Here is a 17,842-nt window from a genome sequence, read left to right as displayed (position 1 = left end):
TATAAAATACGTATGTGGATATGGATACGAATATGGATATAGATACATATAGTCTCAGATACGGATCGGATATTAAATGCTATGGATACGGATCAGATATCGGACGGATACGAATATTAGATCTAATATTTTCATAATAAGTTTGTTGATAACAAAACATAGGGTCTGTCTAAATTGCTGCTGGCAGCATTTCGGCAGAGGTGCTGCCGGGACTATATTTAGCCGTGTGATGTCCAAACAACAAATCCAAACCGTTAGATGTTTAATCTATATTATAATATACTTGGAGACCAAATTTTACATTTTTTGGAATTTTTTTACTATATATTAAGCTGGTTTGAAAACCGCTGATTTCAGCAAATTTCTGCAGCATTGAAATCAGCGGTTTTCAAACCAGCTTAATATATAGTAAAAAAATTCCAAAAAATGTAAAATTTGGTCTCCAAGTAGATTATAATATAGATTAAACATCTAACGGTTTAGATTTGTCGTTTGAACATCAAAAAATAGAAAAAACAGTGGCAGCACCGTCGGCAGAAATGCTGCCGGCAGCAAATTAGCCACAGCCCAAAACATATGTCATATAATCAAAATATTAGCCACTAATCATATCATAGTGTTATATTATTCATCAAAAAATATATGTTTATGCAGTTTAATAAATATTAGTATGAATATGTAATTTAATAAATCAATTTAAGAACATAGAATACATTTGTTGTGGTTTAGAGATACAAACGGTCGGATAAAGATAGTTAAAAATCTAACTGCATCTTTATTCACTATAATTTTTTTGATTCGGATACAGGGATACGGATCAAATAATTGAAGTAATTTTCCTGATTCAGATTTGGACAAAATCGGATAATATCCGATCCGTTTACACCCCTGCCCTCGTGGGCTTATAACGTGAGCTGAGCGATCGACCCAATATGCAGCGAATTAAGGTCCGAATTTTAATGGATCTTAATTAAACCTCTAATACGACCCGTCAAATCTGGATTTTGTTAAAGATCGCCACATTGGTGTTTTATGTACAGCTTCCTTCGTTTTTTCATTCCTCCTATTTACTTCTCACCACCAAAAACTTGAATTTCTTTTCTATACTGTTTCCCTTTCACTTCCCATTTTTTTTTTGTTACATCCGATTCTTCAATTATATAAATAAACCTACGTTTCTTTTACTGTTTGTTTCTCCAATCCAAGAATTCTTCACCTTTGTTCGTGACTCGAGGTAATAAAACTTCCATATATATATAATCCCCCATTGATAATCTTCGCCTTCCTCATTTTATTTCTTTTATTCATGCACGTTTAGATACAAAGTTTGTTTATATATAAGTCCATGTGATGCTTATAATTGATTAATCAAGAAAATTTTGTGTGAAAGGTGCGTTCTTTTGGTGGGAATTGGGGAATCCATGCTAATCTCCATTTGACCATAACAGGATCCGATGTTTACTATGTACATCTTGACTTTGCATGTAGATTGTAATTCATTAAGTCTAAAAGTAGAAAGGCAATTTTATTTATTTATTGACTGAATCTGACCTATGTGGCATGTTTTGATTGGATGTAGTTGGTTTTAGTGAACAATTAGAACTATGCTTATAACAGGAATTAGCATGTATTTTCTTAGTCTTACAACATGAGTGATTTCATTTCTACACCTCCTTTATTACAATTTGCAAATATTGATATGGTTTTAGAGCCTCTGATTTTCGAGGGGTTCGTTTGTTAGAATCGGGAGATTTATCAAGCATAATTTTTGGGAATCAAGAAGAAAATATGATAAATTTTGTGAGCTCTCATGTAATTACAAAAGTTCGATTTTGTTTGTTGAATTCTATAGTTTGGATTTTGACTTTTAGGTCTTCAGTTATATAATATGAATTGGTTACCCATGAGTACCAAATTGAGACATCTGTTATCCACAACACTTCATTTTTTGAATCAGAAATGGAAATTAAACTAAGGAATTAACAGTAAGAGTTTATTTACATTTTCTCTCCTACTGAACCGAACAATGCACCCATGCAGTCATCTTAATTATGATTCAACTCATAAGTGCCAACCTCTTTGTATAAATTCTTTTCATCAGATGAAGTCTCTTAAGGCGGAAACCCATGAGGACTTGAATATTTCCTATCTGAATGGAATCTACGGTGAACCACTGATGTCACCCCGGGTTGGAGAGGAATACCAGGCCGAGTTACCAGATCTGATGAGCCGCAACATCCCCAATTACCCAGCAGGAATGGCAATAGAAGTCCCAGTTTTCATGTGGGACCCAGCTTCCAGTGAAGAAGAATGCAAACTGTTGCCTGGGATGCGGGCCTCCACATGGACTGAATCAGAGAAGGAGATATTTCTTGCAGGGATCTATATTTTTGGGAAGAGGCTGAATCTGGTCAGGAGATTTTTGGAGGGGAAGAAAATGGGGGACGTGTTGTGTTACTATTATGGGGAATTCTACAAGTCAGATGAGCATAGAAAATTTAAGGCCAAGCGTTGTGTGGTTGGGACCCGCATTTTTTGTGGCTGGCGTCAGCACGAGATATTATCACGCCTCATGGAATCGGTACCCACTGGATCTCATGGTCAATTGCAAGAGGTAATTTAATGTAGAGAAACTTAGATTCAGTTCCTGTACAGCAGCCCTTCAACTTGAAATTTAATCAAAATCTCATCTCTTTGGGATTATTTTATTGAGATACTTAACTTTGTGTTAATTATTGATTTGTATTGGTATATTTTTCACATTATTTATAGTGCACTTAGAGTTTACTAAATGTCATTTAGCAGTTATATGTAACATTTTCTATTGTTTTTGTCAGATTATTAAGACATATGATCAGGGAGAATCTTCATTTGAGGATTTCATCTTCACATTAAAATACGCTACTGGAGCCCACTCCCTTGCGCAAGCTATTGACATCGGCAACAGGAAGCGTGATCTGACCCGCATCAGATCCAACCCGACCAGCATTAGAAACCAAACCCGTAACCATTTGGAGATGCCTGTAGGGAAGGGATGGTCAGCTCTCTCCTCTGAGGAGATAATGCAGTTCTTAACCGGCAAATTTAGGCTTGGCAAGTCTAGGTAATTGGAAAAAACAAATATTTCAGCCCTGTGCCAGTACCCCCAGCACATTAATATCAATCACGTACCAGACTTTATGTTTCTTTTTCTCTCTTACATTATATTTTGTTCTGATACAAACAGGTCAAATGATATGTTTTGGGAGGCAGTCTGGCCTCGCTTACTCGTCAGAGGCTGGAGCTCTCACAAGCCCACAGATCATACTTTGCTATTTCTCGTACCGGGAATTGACAATTTCACTGGAGAAAGTCTCATTCTAGGAGTTCACTATTTCAATTCAGTTACAGATTTATTATCCAAAGTGGCAACCAACCCGGAATTGATCCTTCTTGATGAAGAAGGCCCACTTAATCCTAATGAAAATAGAGCTGAAAATAAAAATAAAAACCAACTCTACCTTAGTCCCAAGTTACCGGGTCTCAACTCGGATCCAATTAACTTCACTATTATAGACACCAGTATAGTTCAAGGGGAAGGGCCATTCAAACTTGGTGCAGTTAGATGCTTGCCATTTGATAACACCACGAATGGTGTAAATGCCCTTTCAAATCATCCCGGCAAATCACAGAGCAACAATTCAGCAATAGAGAATGCAAGGTCACAACATAAGGTGAAAGACTGTTTAGCCCCTTTACCAAAACGAACACGGTTCACTGCATGTAAGAAAGACACTAAAAGCTATCGACTGAAGAAATCCGAAGACTGTGACAATGACGAAAATGGCTCTCTTTGGTCTCATGGTCAGGACACTAACCAAATGATATACCCAAAGGAATTGTTAAAGAAGGAAGAGTTGGAAACACTTGCTCTGGGGCTTAATGGTACCAATGGCAGAAGGCATGGTACGAGAAATAGACCGCCTACTACTAAAGCATTAGAATCACTTGCTCTGGGTCTTCTTGGTACAAAAAGGCGAAAGAAGAACAACGGGATGAAATCCATATCCAGTGTGCCAACATGCTTGGTATCTTGAAGTGAGAAATCACCAGCATGCTGGCATGACAATGGGGTCCCATGAAGGAACAGCTAGTCACTTGGTTTGTTGTGATCAATGCTGACCTGATTCGTCGGGTCTTGTTGTTTCTTTATTCTTTTTCTTGCTCGTTTGACTTTGATCAAAAGGCTATAAACTTCATTGTTTTAAATTTTCCATGTTCTGGTTGCATGCTACTTGTTGATAGATATTTCAAATGAAATAAAGTATTCAGTATGCTGAGTATTGGGGAAATGGAACTTAATGATCATGTATATACACTAGTCCATGATTGAAATATTTATGTAAACATTATTTTGAGTTTTAACTTTGTAAAATTTTTGCAATACTGTATATCTTTACATATACATATTGCTCTTGAGACGAACAACCTTTTGCAGTTTTACTAAAGTTCAACAGCTATTTCAACCACAATTTACTTGCATCAATGAGATTTTTTGGGATAATACTGGATTAGTGGAGCAAAATTAAGAATTAAACATTCCTCTTTTGATGTGAACCCAAGAGAAAAGATAAAAACACAAGCAGTATTTGTGATGTCTCATGCTAAAAGAGTAAAAGGGAAATAATGAAATTAATTTATCTAACTAACAGTGTTGGAAAGACAAATTTAGAATACCAAGAAATTATTCCTGTTTCAATAGGAGAAAAATAGACAAAGAAATAACATGTAAAGATTAAGGGTATCAGAATATCGTGTCATGACTCATGAATGAGCATATTTGGAAGACAAGCTAATGACATTCATGAATTGGCTGGTTTGATAATGATAAAATTCTTCAAGAAATTGGTTGTGCTTTCTGATGTTAATCGTTAAATCATTTTTGCTCCATGAAGTGCCTGTATTGCTAATGGCACAATTTTTCAAGAAGGTTTTTAACTATATTGTAAGAACCACACCCACGCAGTTTAATTTAAAAATGGGAAACTAATTTCATGAAACTTTGCAAAGAAATAAGAAATGCCAATTTGAAAATGGGCCTAAATGTAAACTAACAAAGCCCAAGGTGGCCCAACTCCAAGCACCGTAATTTCTGATGTTAATCTCTCGTCCCTCTTTCACCAGTCTCCTTTCCCTCCTTCCTCGTAGTGGTGTTAACGGGTCGGATCACCTCCGACCCGACGCACCATGGCCACCGCCGTGTCTTTATCAGCTCCTCCCATCTCGCTTCTTCTTCGACGAACCAAGCCCAAACCCAAACCCCTCTTCACAAACCCAAACCTCTCTCTATCCTTTACCCGACCTACACTATACAAACCCCGTTTTATTTCTCCAGTTCATGTCTCACACGCGGAGTCCGATTGGAAGAAAAGGAGCCTCCAGTTCAGAAACAGGTTCTTAGACCTGACCAGACTCGGTTCCGTGGTCGAGGCAGCGGCTGAGTCGTTCTTCAAGAGCGAGATCAGGAGGCGGCTAGCTGTTACTGCGGTACTTATTGTGCTTAGCCGGGTCGGATATTTCATTCCCTTACCGGGTTTTGATCGCCGCCTGATACCCAATTCATATCTCAGTTTTGCCTCGGGTGCTGTTGGTACACTATTCTCACTGTAGTTGCTTAATTTGTTCATTGTCTAGTTTAGTATATACGAAATAAGATAAATTCATTGACATTTTTGTTAGTAAACTACTGTATTCCTTGCTTTACTTGTCACAGACAACCTAGGAGATTTTACTGCTGAGATGAAACTTTCACTTTTTCAGCTGGGAATCAGTCACCATATTTCCGCATCAATTTTTATGCAGGTTAGTTATCTACCTCTTTTATGACCTTTGTGCTTAGTTATATATAACAGTAACATAGCTACTTTGATTTTTAGTTACTCTGTCACCTTTTGCCGCCATTAGTAAAGCTACGCAAAGAAGGTTTAGATGGTCAAGAGAAGATTAAATCCTACATGTATGTTATCTAACCATATCGTGCAGTGAGAATTAATCTTTTCTAAAATTCCATTTCTCAATGCCATTACGTTATAGATTATGATATAACTTCCATTTTCAATTTTCAGATGGTGGTCTTCTTTAGGCTTTGCTATTGCTGCTGCTGTTGTGGTCTCTTACACTTCTCTTCAGTATTCAATTTATGCAGCTAGTCACAGGTGAGGTATCCCTATCATTGGCTGAAGTAGAGAAGAATACAAGGTGGTAAACAAAGGTTTTGGGTTGAATTGGATCATTTTAGGTATCAGGTCATGCTTGCGTTTAGCATGCTAATTTGAAACTCTGGGTTCCCTTTGCACTGATATTGCATAGTTAGGTTTAGGAGTTGACCCATATTGTGTTTTATTCTGGCCACTATTGTCTCAATCTTAAATTCACAATAAATTGATTCAAGACTACTGTAGTGAAATAGTGTTTATCTGCCATACCCAAACTGTCAAGTTCTTTGTTGCATTAAGTTACAAAGTCTGTTGTTAAATCTTGTTGATTCCACTATTTTAAGTCTATTTTTAATGCTAGTAGACATGTTATTGGCTTCTAATGAGTGCAGGATATCTGAAGTGCAAATCAAGTTAATGTCTGATATATACTTTTGGACGACACATTCCTTTGTTTTATATATTACATCTAAAATTTAGAGTTAGCAGTGTATGTGTTTAGGCTGGGTCAGTTAAGATCAAACTTAATTGTGTCGTGCAATCATTTAGGTCATGGGTAGTTTAGATTATGGTTTGGGTGAGTTCTCCTGTATTGATTATGCAAGCTTTTTGCTATAATATGATTTTTAAAAAAAAGAAAAAGTAATACAAGCTTTAATGTTATTGCCCTAGTTGGGCTTGTGCAGTTGCAATTTAAGATAACTTCTAAACAGCTGTTGCAAATGAAAGCCATTTGGACTAATCTGTTTTGCATCTTTTTCCCAGATTGAAGCATATTCTTACAACAAGCTTCTTATTAGTTGTAGGAGCAATGACCATATCATGGATATGTGACACAATTTCTGAAGCTGGATTCGGTAAGTTTATTTGCCTTTAGTGTATGCTAATTCATAATATTTATTTTTTTGAGGTTTGTACTGACTGATGATTTTTCAAGTCACTAAAATTTTTTAACAGTATCCTCTTTTTTCCTTCCTTGTATATTGGAAAGTTTTGTAATGTCTTTTTCCTATTCTATTCTAGGTCATGGTTCCTCCTTGATAATATGTGCGGCCATATTGACTGGTTATACGGAAACACTGTACAAGATGATAGCTCAGTTTTCAGGTGGTTCCTGACTACAGAGTTAATTTTCTATTTTTACCATCCTAGGTCTTTTATGTGTTTGTTAATAGAGAAATATTATTTGAAACAGGGAGGCTGATTAACTACTGGCCGTATGTTTTTGGTGTAATTGGCATCTTTACGGTCATGACAATGGGGGCTGTGCTAGTTACCGAAAGTTGCAGGAAGATTAAGCTTCGCTATTATGCTTTCAAGTTGCCTTCTTCAACAAGGTTACCATATTTTCATATTTATTGCAGGGTTGTTTGCAAGTAACACCAATTTTTATATCTGCTATTGTACCAAAAATTTGTGATGTTGAAAACTACCCAACCATCAACTTACTGTAATGGGAGAGGTGAATTCCTTAAATATTCACAATTTTACCTATAGCCTAAATATCTTCTCTTTCATCAATAAATGGAACCAAATTCAAGCGAAGCACATCTAATTGCTGGTTTTTCTGTCTGCTTGTACTTGTTTTGGATATATTTGGTTGTGTTAATATGAAGAGTAGGGTTAAAATACACCAATTTTTTTGTGCTCCAATCATGCTCCACTTCCTTTTCTCTGTTTTCAAAGTTCGAATAGTCGATCCGAACTGCTCAACATGATCTGCATATTAAAATGTGCCTGGAGACCAAATTTTATATTCTTTTGGAACTCTTTTTACTATTTTTGTAGGTAGGTACAATATCGCTGTTTTGGATGGTCCAGAATCTTCCGAAAACAGTGATTTTGTACCTATCTAAAAATATAGTAAAAAAATTACAAAAATATAAAATTTGGTCTCGAAGAACTTATAATATGAAGATCATGTTGAGCGGTTTGGATCGATTATTTGGACTTTGAAAACAAAGAAAATGACGTGGAGCATGATTGGAGCACAAAACCAATGGTGCATTTTAACCCTACTCTAATATGAAATACCAATGTGATTCGTCAGTTTTTGTATGACCTGACCTTATTTTCAATGTTTGGATGTTATTTACCATTTATAAGAAAAATGGTGGGTTCTTAGTTGCAAGCATAAGAAAAGTTGGGTTTCACTTGCAAGTGCAGTAAAACACCAGCTCATTGTGAAAAAACACTCTAAAATAATAATGTATTAATGCAATCCTTTGAAGAATATTATTTATTTTTGTTATATGATATGTAGAAATAACAGTACAGCAGTTACTGAAGTGGAGCCGTACATCCCTTTCAACATAAATCCGGATGGAATGCAACCTGTCTTTACTACTACATATTTATTGGCATTCCCAAGCATCATAGCGAGGTTTACTCATTGGCATTTCTCGAGTAAATTATATCAATCATTGAGTTTAAGTGTTACTCTTTTCTTTATCAAACTTAATTTAGAAATTGATATCTGCAATTGTCACATAAATGTTGTATTGTTATCTAGTAGCCCCAACTGATTCCTGAGCAACTTCTTTTAGATTCTGCAATCCAGCTTTTAATGAAAAATGTAATAAAAAGCTAAAAGGTACATAAAAAGTATGTTAGTGATGTTTTCCGGTAGCTATCCTAAGCTTTGTCAAGTAAAAGTGAGAAGTCTTAAGGTTAAACTATCATCCTTGTAATTTACTGTTTTCTATAATAAAAGATTGATGTAGCATCTTATTTTCTTCCTTCTTTAATTGCAAATCATCATGTATTGTTCTTGCAGCATGTTGGGATCACCTTTCTGGGAAAACCTAAAGGAGTTGTTGAATCCAAATAGTTCAATTGGTGCAGATCCATGGGTTTACTACCTGATATATGCCTTTTTTGTCTTTCTATTAAATATTTATGACATTGTAAGTATTATATAACTCTTTTTAAGTTCTGCCATCTCAATTAGCCATGAATTTTTTTATATTTATTATACTTAATTATGGCAGGGCAATTTACCTAAAGAAATTGCTGATTATATGACAAAAATAGAGGCTAGAATACCTCAGATAAAACCTGGGAGAGCAACAGTTGATTACTTGACAAAAGTTCAAGCATCGACACGCTTTTGGGGTACAAGAAAAACTCCCATTTTTTTCCCCGTGGTACAAGTTTTTACATGCGATTCAGTTTCCTATATTTGTAACACTACATATAACATATTCTTGTAGGAGGGTTGTTATTAAGCCTATTAGCCACCTCATCTACAATACTCGACCATTACCTGAGGAGCATCAATGAGGGATTTGCAATAGGTTTCACCTCAGTACTTATAATTGTAAGTTCATAACCTTTGTAAATAAAATAACCATTTTTTTTTAATCCAAGTGCTAATCCTGTTTCCTTTGATTCATTTCTTAGGTGGGTTCAATAATTGAATTGAGAAGGTCTTATCAAGCATATAATGTCATGCCGGCCTTGAGCAAGGTTTTGAGGAGATATGGCGCTTGAAATGGAATCAGAAAACATACTACAGAATACGCCTTGAAACACATCTGCAGAGAATTGCTAAAGAATATGCCTTGTTAATCACATGCTTTGTTTCTCAGAGGTTAATAGAATTTCATTAGGCTAACTTATAACTAACATTTTCTAGAAGTTTATGCGTGGATGGATCAGTAGGTAGTTTTAGTTGTGATAATGTTCCTTATATTTTTGATAGAGGATAAATACAAGGGAAAATATACTTTAACATATAGAAAACAACTTGTAGGTTCTTTCAATCTTTTATTCTCATTTTGTTGGCTATCTATCTACTCTTCATATGATTTTAGGCTTTGACTGGTAAAAAGAAGGGATGTACACTAAATTCATTTAATACATGCACATAAAGACCTAAATGGACTTCAAAAGAACTTTTGTCAAATACAAAATCCAGTGGGAATTTTTTTATCAATGCTGACGTTCTTTTTTCACAGTTAGTTATAATATAATATATCCTTTGAGTGATATTTATTTATAGTACCATTTATTTTCAAATGGTTTCTTTGGTATTCAACCGTGATTTCTATTAATACCCTTAAAAAAGAAAAATAATATCAAATCTACCCTCTAAATAAAAAAAAAATATATAAATACCCTAACCGCTCCATAGTTGAGCGGTTTGCTTTTTTTTTCTTTATTATTATTATTACAGATCTTAGTAGATTGCCCCCACTAGGACTAAGCAAAAAGACTTGAACTCGTAATTCGTTCATTTACAGCTCGTTTAACTCAGCTCATTTACAATTCAAGTTGGCTCCAACTCGTTCATTTATAATTTAATATATCTTTTAGTGATATTTATTTATAGTACCATTTATTTTCAAATGGTGTCTTTGGTATTCAATGATGGAACGTACAAGGCTAATGGGCCTCTCATTTCCGAAAACACCGCTGTTGCTTTTCAACTCAAATTATATTGAACGAACGGATCGAACAACTTTGAATTGAGTGAAACCGATCCAGTCCGTATCTCATTTCCTCTCTCTGGCCTTCTCTCAATCTCTCCCGCCTCACTGCTCGCTGTGAACCACTGCGCGGCCTCATTCGGCTACCCGTGTCGCGCGTCGCCTCTCCAGTCTCCTCGCTCGTTCCACCTCTTCGCCTCCCCTCCTTCAAAGAGGCATATTATTGTCTTTCCTTTTCTGTTTTTTTTTTTCTTCTTTGTAATGCACATATGCCCTTTGGTTTTTAAAGGAACCAGCACAGAACACCTAACATTAAACAACATATATGCATTGCATTTGATACGATGAATTAAAACAAGTGCAGACAAACATAGACTCAATAAACACAGCTTTTATATCAAATGCCCTTTGGTTTAAATTTTTAAAAGAACCAGCATAGAACACACTTCGGGAGAGACAATAATCTGCCAACACAGGCTCACTTGTGTTATGCGCAGAGACACAAAATTTAACCAAAACTGTGTTAAACTTGTACTATTTCTAAAACAACTAGGCCGATATCTATATGTACGCACTGCTTGATATAGATGAGGAGAGATCCAATTATACTTTGTTTTGGTAACACCGAATAACACTTTATATTTTTAAAGTTTTCAAAATTTAAATAGTCGATTCAAACCGTTCAACATAATAGATATATTAAAATGTGCTTGCGGATCAAATACATTTTTTCGAATTTTTTTACTATTTATTAAATATTTAACAAAATCGCTATATTCAGACCATTGAATTTTTGTACCCATCTTAATAAATAGTAAAAAAATTTAAAGAAATGTAAAATTTGATTTGCAAGCACATTTTAACATATCCATCATGTTGAATGATTTGAATCGACTGTTTGAACTTTGAAAATATAGAGTGTAATTCGGTGTTACTAAAAAAGGAGGTAAGTGGATCTCTCCTCGATGTAGATTTTTTTTTTTTTAAAATAGCATTAAATTTAACTATTTCAACGAAACAAACATGTTGGATCTGTTTGTTATGAAAAATGGAGGTAGAAATTTTTTTAATCTATCACACTTGCTGCCTGGATAGTAAATTGCCTCCACCGATTCACAGTATGTTTGTATGTTTGTTTCAGTGGAGCTGATTTAAAAAAAAAAAATTAGTATGTTTGTTTTGTTGAAATATTTAAATTTGATTCTATTTATGAAAAAAAAAATCCTTGATGTATCTATTAGTAATTGTTTTTATTTTTGTTTCTGTGTTTAATTTTCGCAACAGTACTGCAAACTTCTGTCGTATCTAATATCTGTCTAGTTATTTTTAACTAAATAGGTGATATTTGTGCTCAGCTGCAAATTGGCAGCTTTGCGTCATAAACTGCTGTTGTAATTTGTCTGATATACCCCATCCACTTGACAAATTACAAAATTTTGCTAACCATGCAGCATTGCAGCTTCAGGTTTTGCGTAGAGAGAAAGAGAAGGTTGAGAATAAGAGAACACTGCAGCTGGGATACATATTTTTGAGCTGAACGGCCTGAGTCCGGGTTTGCTCCTTTTAAATCCGGGACGAGTTTGAACTCAAGCGCGCCCATTAGCAGGCCAGCCGTATCAATCGACACTTGTTCAACACAAGCGGCGGCGACGCTACCGTGTCTAAATTCCGGTCACCAGTCCAACATCGATGGGCCCCTCTTGTTCTCCATTTCGAACCCTCTCCATTTCCCTCTCTTATGCCCTGCCTTGCCCTCCTCCGCCCTGCCCCACCTTCCTTGGCCATCCCATCTCTCCGTCTTCTCTCACGCTTTTCATCAAACACCTCCAAGGCATCTCTTCTTCTCCACTTCTCCAGTCTCTTAAAGCGCTTCCCTCAAGAAAAATCTTCTCCTTCAAACCCTAGCCCCGGTTCTAGGCCCCTTTGGCCTCATCCATATGAGTACAACCACCTCATGTCAGCCTTTGTGTCAGCTGGTGACTCCACTAATGCCCTCCGCCTGTTCGATGAAATGAAACGCTTTAACTGTCGCCCTGACACAGCATGTTACACCACAGTTGCCAATTCCTTGCTTTCTTCAAACCAGCCAGAGGCTGCCATTGCTGTTTTTAAAGAGATGGTTTCATCTGGAGTTCTACCTGACACCATGGCCTGCACAGTTTTAGTGAAGCTTTATGCTTGTTATCTGAGACAATTTGAATCGGCTTATGAGGTTGTACACAGAATGAGAGATTGTGGATGCAAGCCAGATGTTGTCACCTACTCAACTCTCATAACGGGTCTGTGCCAGGTTGGACGGGTGAGTGAAGCACTGGGTGTATTGGATGTAATGTTGGATGATGGGTGTGTGCCAAATGCACACACATACACACCAATTGTGCATGCTTACTGTACTGCTGGTCAAATAGAAGAGGCAGAGCGACTTGTTAGTACAATGGAGGCTGTTAATTGTGTACCAAATGTAGTTACTTATAACATCTTAATTGACGCACTTTCTAAAGCTGGTCGATTTAATGAAGTTGAAAATATTTTGGCAAATTGCCAGTTGAAGGGTTGGGAGCCTGATGTAATTACCTACAATACATACATGGATGGTCTCTGTAAGGCAGGTAAGGTTGATAGAAGTTTTATGGTTTTAGAAGAGATGGTTTCCCATGGTTTGTATCCTAATAAGGTGACTATAAATATCCTACTTGATGGGCTCTGCAAAAGATCAAACAGTCTGCATGCACAAAGTATCTTGGAGAGGAGTTCTGAATTTGGGTGGCGGCCAGGTGTGGTGAACTATAACACTGTAATGAGTCAGCTGTGTGAGGTTGGTAAATATTTTTCAGTTCTAAAGCTTTTTACCGACATGTTTAAAAAGGGTTTGGAACCTGACAGCTGGACTTTTAGCATTGTGGTACAAAGCTTGTGTAAAGCCGGTAAGATTAGAAAGGCGAAATGTTTATTTGACAGTTATGGTTTCTTGGCTAATGTGGTAGCTTATAACACATTGATTCGATATCTTTATTTTTTGGGAGAGGTGGAAGATGCGTACCATCTGCTTGATAGAATGACCAAGGAGAATGTTATACCTAATCATACTACCTATGGTATTATGATTGAACTACTCTGTAGTGAAGGGAGATTCAAAGCTGCTATTAATTGTTTTTCCAGATCTTTGGACAATGGTTGGTCACCTAACTCGGTTGTAAATTTAGTATGGGGTTTAGTGGCAGGAGAAAAGATTTATGAATTGGTAAAATTTTTAGAATGGATTGTGAAAGAAGGGTTCTTCATTGATCCCTGCATATATTGTAGTTTGATCAAGGCTTTTTGTTGGAGGGGTTCTTGTCAGAACACTGAGATTTATACACTCTGTTATATTCTTGACACACTTCTCAAAATCAGATGATGGCAGGAGCTGTACTGAGTAGGCCTGCTAATTGGACAGATTTGTCCATGGACAAACGGGCCGAACAATAATCGGACAGTGTTTGAACAATATGTTACTTGAACGGTTTTGAGGCCTACTAATCGGATGAAATCAAATAGGCCCGACAATTTGTTTGGATCAGTTGAACCGGGCTGAGCTTGAAGGGCCTTTGGACAACCCGTTTAACAGTTCAAACTCAAACCTATCGATTCCTATTCGAACACGAACAATCGAACGGTTCGAACCTAACGCCAACTCAAGAGGCACAGCGCCTCCTCTCTTCTCCATCGCGCCGCGCCGCCGCCCCTCTTCTCCACCGCGCCCCTTCTTCTACGAGGTTGGTTACACTCAATTTCTCTCAATTTGTTCTCTTCTCTTCTCTTCTCGTCTCTCTTTTCCCTCAAGTACTGCCATTGAAATTTCAGGCCAATGAACTGGAGTCGCTGAAGGATTTCTTGCAAGTTGGTTGTTTCCCAGCAAAGTCACTTAGTCTCTCTCGGTTTTATCTTCGACTGCTTCTTCACTGGTACGATTTATTTCTTGCAAAGTTTATTGACTATGTTTTCTATTAGGCTATTATTTCTACTACCTAGCATACTTTATAGCTACTTAGCTTGTACTGCCATTGAAATTCTGACTGTTATGCTCCCGAACAATTCAGACCAATTCAGACCAACATCAATATGCTGCTTAGAAATTCTGATATGCTGCTTAACAATTCAGACCAACATCAATATAATGAAATTCTGATATGCTGCTTAGAAAGCCTTCACTACAAGTGGGAAACATGAAATTCTCACTGTTATGATGTGTGCTTGTGTGGACTGATTTACTGGTATCTTGAATTGCCAGAGATGAAATGTCAGTTACCTTAGTATTACAAGTACTCACTGACTTCCACTGATTCTTGTTTATAATTGAGATTAACAGTGAGGTTGTAGCAATAGTTTCACATTTTAAATATATCTCACTTGACAGGTTGTATCTACGAGGGATATATACCAGAGTAGCATAGAGGCTTCATTTCAAAATTCTAATCGCCGCCTGCTCCGATTTGTTCTTACTGATGGCTACTCTGAAATCACTGCAATAGAGTACTCTCAAATCCTATCTATTACCCAAGAGATAGTACCTGGAACCAAGGTCTTATCTTTTCTCATACTTAAATACCTGTCTTCGCATAATAAATAAAACCCAGTTGTTAGGGTGCTATAATGATTTTTTCATATTGGTTAATAAGGTTTGTAATAACTATATGTGATGCTTAAATTTTTAATCTATAGCATCAATTTTCTCAACAGATGCATGGTTTCAGACTTATGTCCCTTGAATAAAACTTATTAATACAAAACCATAAAAAAATAAAACTTGTCCCTTGAATAGAAATATTTTATAGCTACTTAGCTGATGACATTTGTATTTTACTTTTTTTTTTTCTATCAATTTACCAAGTACATGATCTTATAATTAGATGAATTCACATAATTGCTTTATATGGACTGGTAAACCTAACAGTCTGTGGTACTGTCCTTCTAAATGGTACAGTTAGTCTAAATTTTCCATTACACAGGAAATGAAAATAGTATAAACTAGTTAGGAACATCTCTAAGAAGACATTTCTGGTACAGTTCGATTTTGGTATATTACAAATCCGACCTAAAAATGGTGCTGCTGGTACAGTTCGGTGTTAGTACATGACTGCTTTTGGTAGACATTTCTGTTGTCATTTATTCTAATATATTTTCTATCAGTATTCTTGAATAATTGCACTCTTATTAGGAATGAGTGTGGCTAAGGTTACTAGTGGATTGCATTCCACAACCGACATTGAATTGATGCAAAGTTTGGCTTAATTTATTAAGTTAAGAGAGTAACTCAAGTTTAGCTTTCGTTTAATTATTTCAATTATTGGGGTAAAATTGTACTAATAAGCGAATTATACTGATATGGTATTTTCAGTGGTAAACAAAACACAGCATGAAGCCAGTAAAATTGTACTAATAAGCGAATTATACTGATATCGGTTTGTATGAATGAGATTACTGATGTTTTCTCTTGATATTTTCTTTCCAGGTGGTCGGTAGAGCTCTCCCAACTCCCGGTAATGAGCAACCTAAAATCTACAGGATGAAGCAAAGTCGAAATTTTGGTAAGATTTTAGATCCGAGATCTGCTGTTGTTTGATTTTGTTTAAGGTTTGTTTTGAGTTTTGAATTGTAATTATTTGGTGTTAAATTTGTTCGATAGGTATTTTCTGAGGAAGCTGAAGAAGGCCAAGAAGATCAACGGTCAAATCCTGGCCCTCAATGAGGTTAGTATTATTTATGTTGATATTTCTAAATTGTCATTTCCTGAATTTGTTAGATGATCAGGTGTGGTAGACCTGATGAGTTTGTAGAATGATTTGATTTCTGACAGAATTATTAAGAAACCAAAGTACTGGTATTGAAATTTTGCATCTAGTACTTGTATACTATTTTAGTTAATAATCAAGCTTTGAGATTTCTTCTGAGTTTACATAAACTAAAACAGACCCTTTTGAGATTTCTTGTGAGTTTACATAAACAAAGGAGACTCAGGAGTGTATAAGAGTTTTTATTGTATAATGAGTGGTACCGGGTCAGGTACTTGAATATCTCATAGCATGCTTAAACAAACCTAATATCTGAAGATTCTGTAATGCATTATAGATTCAGTGCTTAAACAGACCTAATATCTTAGCATGCTTGTCATTTTAACGCAGGATGCGAAAGGGCTTCTTTTTCATTGAAGTCATTTTCAAGAGGTAGGTGAGGAGCAAGGGTCATCTTTGGATGTAGAAGAGATTAAATTTATTGGTCGAACCTTATAATTAAGGTTTAATTTTTAAATAGAAGTCGATGAACTTTGGTTTCATTTTGGTGATTTTTAAATCACTGGATTATGTGTAAAATTATTGGTAACTTTAATGGTAACTGTTACTTCTCTCAATTCCAGCGCATTCAATGAAAACCTAATTAAAATTGATCAATTAATTAAACATGATTTTCTTCAAAGTCGTAAAGGTTTGTACACGCTGGATAAAGGTTGCTACTTGCGTTTGGTACTTAAGGCCCGGACCAATTTCATATAGCACTCCGCAGCTGCCCGATTGATTGTCCACTGTTCAGCCTAGTTCGTTGAAACGGGCCTGTTCTAAACAGGGCTCAATTATGAACCGAACTCTGTTATGAACAATACAGAACGGACCAATCATGAACATGAACTCTTTTATTTGGGCTGATCATGAACAGGGCCTAGTTCATTTTAGTTCTGAACCGGACCTGGTATGAACAGGGGGCCTGCTCATTAGCAGCCTTGGATGAGCTGACTACCAAGGTTTCTATCAAGAATTGGAACATATGACCAGAGATACTGTTCATTTTATTGATTAAATTTAATGCAATTTGAGTGATTTGATATTCCACTTAAAATGTGAAATACGGATCATTGTAAATTTCAAGTCATTTAACGAAGGATAATGCCTGTATTCAATCTTTTGTTTTTATGTACATGGTATACATACAGTACAAATCATATACTAAATGTTAGGTTTTAAAATTAGAAGTTATTTTTTATGATTGCCAAATTAATCAAGGGATTGTGAATGGATTTGTCTCCATGGCTCCATTTAATGTATGATGAAAAAATGTCCGTTGCCTTGATAATAAGTTTCTCGTTCTTTATGACGAGTTTCAACTTTCAAACAAAGCATTTCCCGTATAGTATAAAAATATATATATAATGAAAATGAAAAATAAGCAACTCGACATTTATTTCGT

At 36.0% G+C, this 17,842-nt stretch overlaps 3 protein-coding genes across 7 annotated transcripts; all 3 read left to right on the top strand.

Moving 5' to 3' along the window:
• The first annotated feature begins 1,064 nt into the window (after positions 1–1,064).
• Positions 1,065–4,351, top strand: LOC144573596 (uncharacterized). Of its 2 annotated transcripts, XM_078323381.1 has the most exons (4): positions 1,065–1,234; positions 2,102–2,614; positions 2,838–3,103; positions 3,227–4,351. In XM_078323381.1, the coding sequence occupies exons 2-4, from the start codon at positions 2,102–2,104 to the stop codon at positions 4,074–4,076; spliced, it is 1,629 nt and encodes a 542-aa protein (XP_078179507.1). In that variant the 5' UTR covers positions 1,065–1,234; the 3' UTR covers positions 4,077–4,351. The 2 variants fall into 2 exon arrangements, with proteins under 2 accessions (XP_078179507.1, XP_078179505.1); XM_078323379.1 differs by lacking the exon at positions 1,065–1,234 and having other exon boundaries at positions 1,368–2,614.
• Positions 4,352–5,137: 786 nt separating this feature from the next.
• On the top strand, positions 5,138–9,958 carry SCY2 (SecY protein transport family protein). Of its 2 annotated transcripts, none has more exons than XM_078322587.1 (12): positions 5,138–5,629; positions 5,753–5,841; positions 5,916–5,995; positions 6,105–6,194; positions 6,960–7,051; positions 7,218–7,301; positions 7,390–7,531; positions 8,458–8,577; positions 8,971–9,100; positions 9,185–9,308; positions 9,407–9,490; positions 9,597–9,958. In XM_078322587.1, the coding sequence occupies exons 1-12, from the start codon at positions 5,227–5,229 to the stop codon at positions 9,611–9,613; spliced, it is 1,455 nt and encodes a 484-aa protein (XP_078178713.1). In that variant the 5' UTR covers positions 5,138–5,226; the 3' UTR covers positions 9,614–9,958. The 2 variants fall into 2 exon arrangements, with proteins under 2 accessions (XP_078178713.1, XP_078178712.1); XM_078322586.1 differs by having other exon boundaries at positions 5,139–5,629; positions 9,407–9,513.
• Positions 9,959–11,964: 2,006 nt separating this feature from the next.
• Positions 11,965–16,920, top strand: LOC144573524 (uncharacterized). 3 transcript variants are annotated; one of them, XM_078323306.1, is made up of 6 exons: positions 11,965–14,379; positions 14,468–14,568; positions 15,021–15,185; positions 16,116–16,191; positions 16,290–16,353; positions 16,786–16,920. In XM_078323306.1, exon 1 carries the CDS (start codon positions 12,363–12,365, stop codon positions 14,019–14,021), a length of 1,659 nt encoding a protein of 552 aa, XP_078179432.1. In that variant the 5' UTR covers positions 11,965–12,362; the 3' UTR covers positions 14,022–14,379; positions 14,468–14,568; positions 15,021–15,185; positions 16,116–16,191; positions 16,290–16,353; positions 16,786–16,920. The 3 variants fall into 3 exon arrangements, with proteins under 3 accessions (XP_078179432.1, XP_078179434.1, XP_078179431.1); XM_078323308.1 differs by lacking the exons at positions 16,116–16,191; positions 16,290–16,353; positions 16,786–16,920 and adding an exon at positions 15,822–16,003; XM_078323305.1 differs by lacking the exons at positions 16,116–16,191; positions 16,290–16,353; positions 16,786–16,920 and having other exon boundaries at positions 15,021–15,360.
• Positions 16,921–17,842: the final 922 nt, after the last annotated feature.

The sequence above is a fragment of the Carex rostrata genome, chromosome 21, assembly GCF_964058835.1.
Source record: "Carex rostrata chromosome 21, lpCarRost1.2, whole genome shotgun sequence".
NCBI classification, from domain to species: Eukaryota; Viridiplantae; Streptophyta; class Magnoliopsida; order Poales; family Cyperaceae; genus Carex; species Carex rostrata.
This window is presented reverse-complemented; position numbering and strand designations above follow the sequence as displayed.

Excerpts from the sequence above, each read along its gene's own strand:
- LOC144573596 (XM_078323379.1), top strand. The coding sequence starts at position 2,027 with ATGCACCCATGCAGTCATCTTAATTATGATTCAACTCATAAGTGCCAA. Across the intron at positions 2,615-2,837 it reads CTCATGGTCAATTGCAAGAG|ATTATTAAGACATATGATCA; the intron begins GTAATTTAATGT and ends TGTTTTTGTCAG. Across the intron at positions 3,104-3,226 it reads TTTAGGCTTGGCAAGTCTAG|GTCAAATGATATGTTTTGGG; the intron begins GTAATTGGAAAA and ends TGATACAAACAG.
- SCY2 (XM_078322586.1), top strand. The coding sequence starts at position 5,227 with ATGGCCACCGCCGTGTCTTTATCAGCTCCTCCCATCTCGCTTCTTCTT. Across the intron at positions 5,630-5,752 it reads TTTTGCCTCGGGTGCTGTTG|ACAACCTAGGAGATTTTACT; the intron begins GTACACTATTCT and ends TACTTGTCACAG. Across the intron at positions 9,514-9,596 it reads TCACCTCAGTACTTATAATT|GTGGGTTCAATAATTGAATT; the intron begins GTAAGTTCATAA and ends TTCATTTCTTAG.
- LOC144573524 (XM_078323306.1), top strand. The coding sequence starts at position 12,363 with ATGCCCTGCCTTGCCCTCCTCCGCCCTGCCCCACCTTCCTTGGCCATC.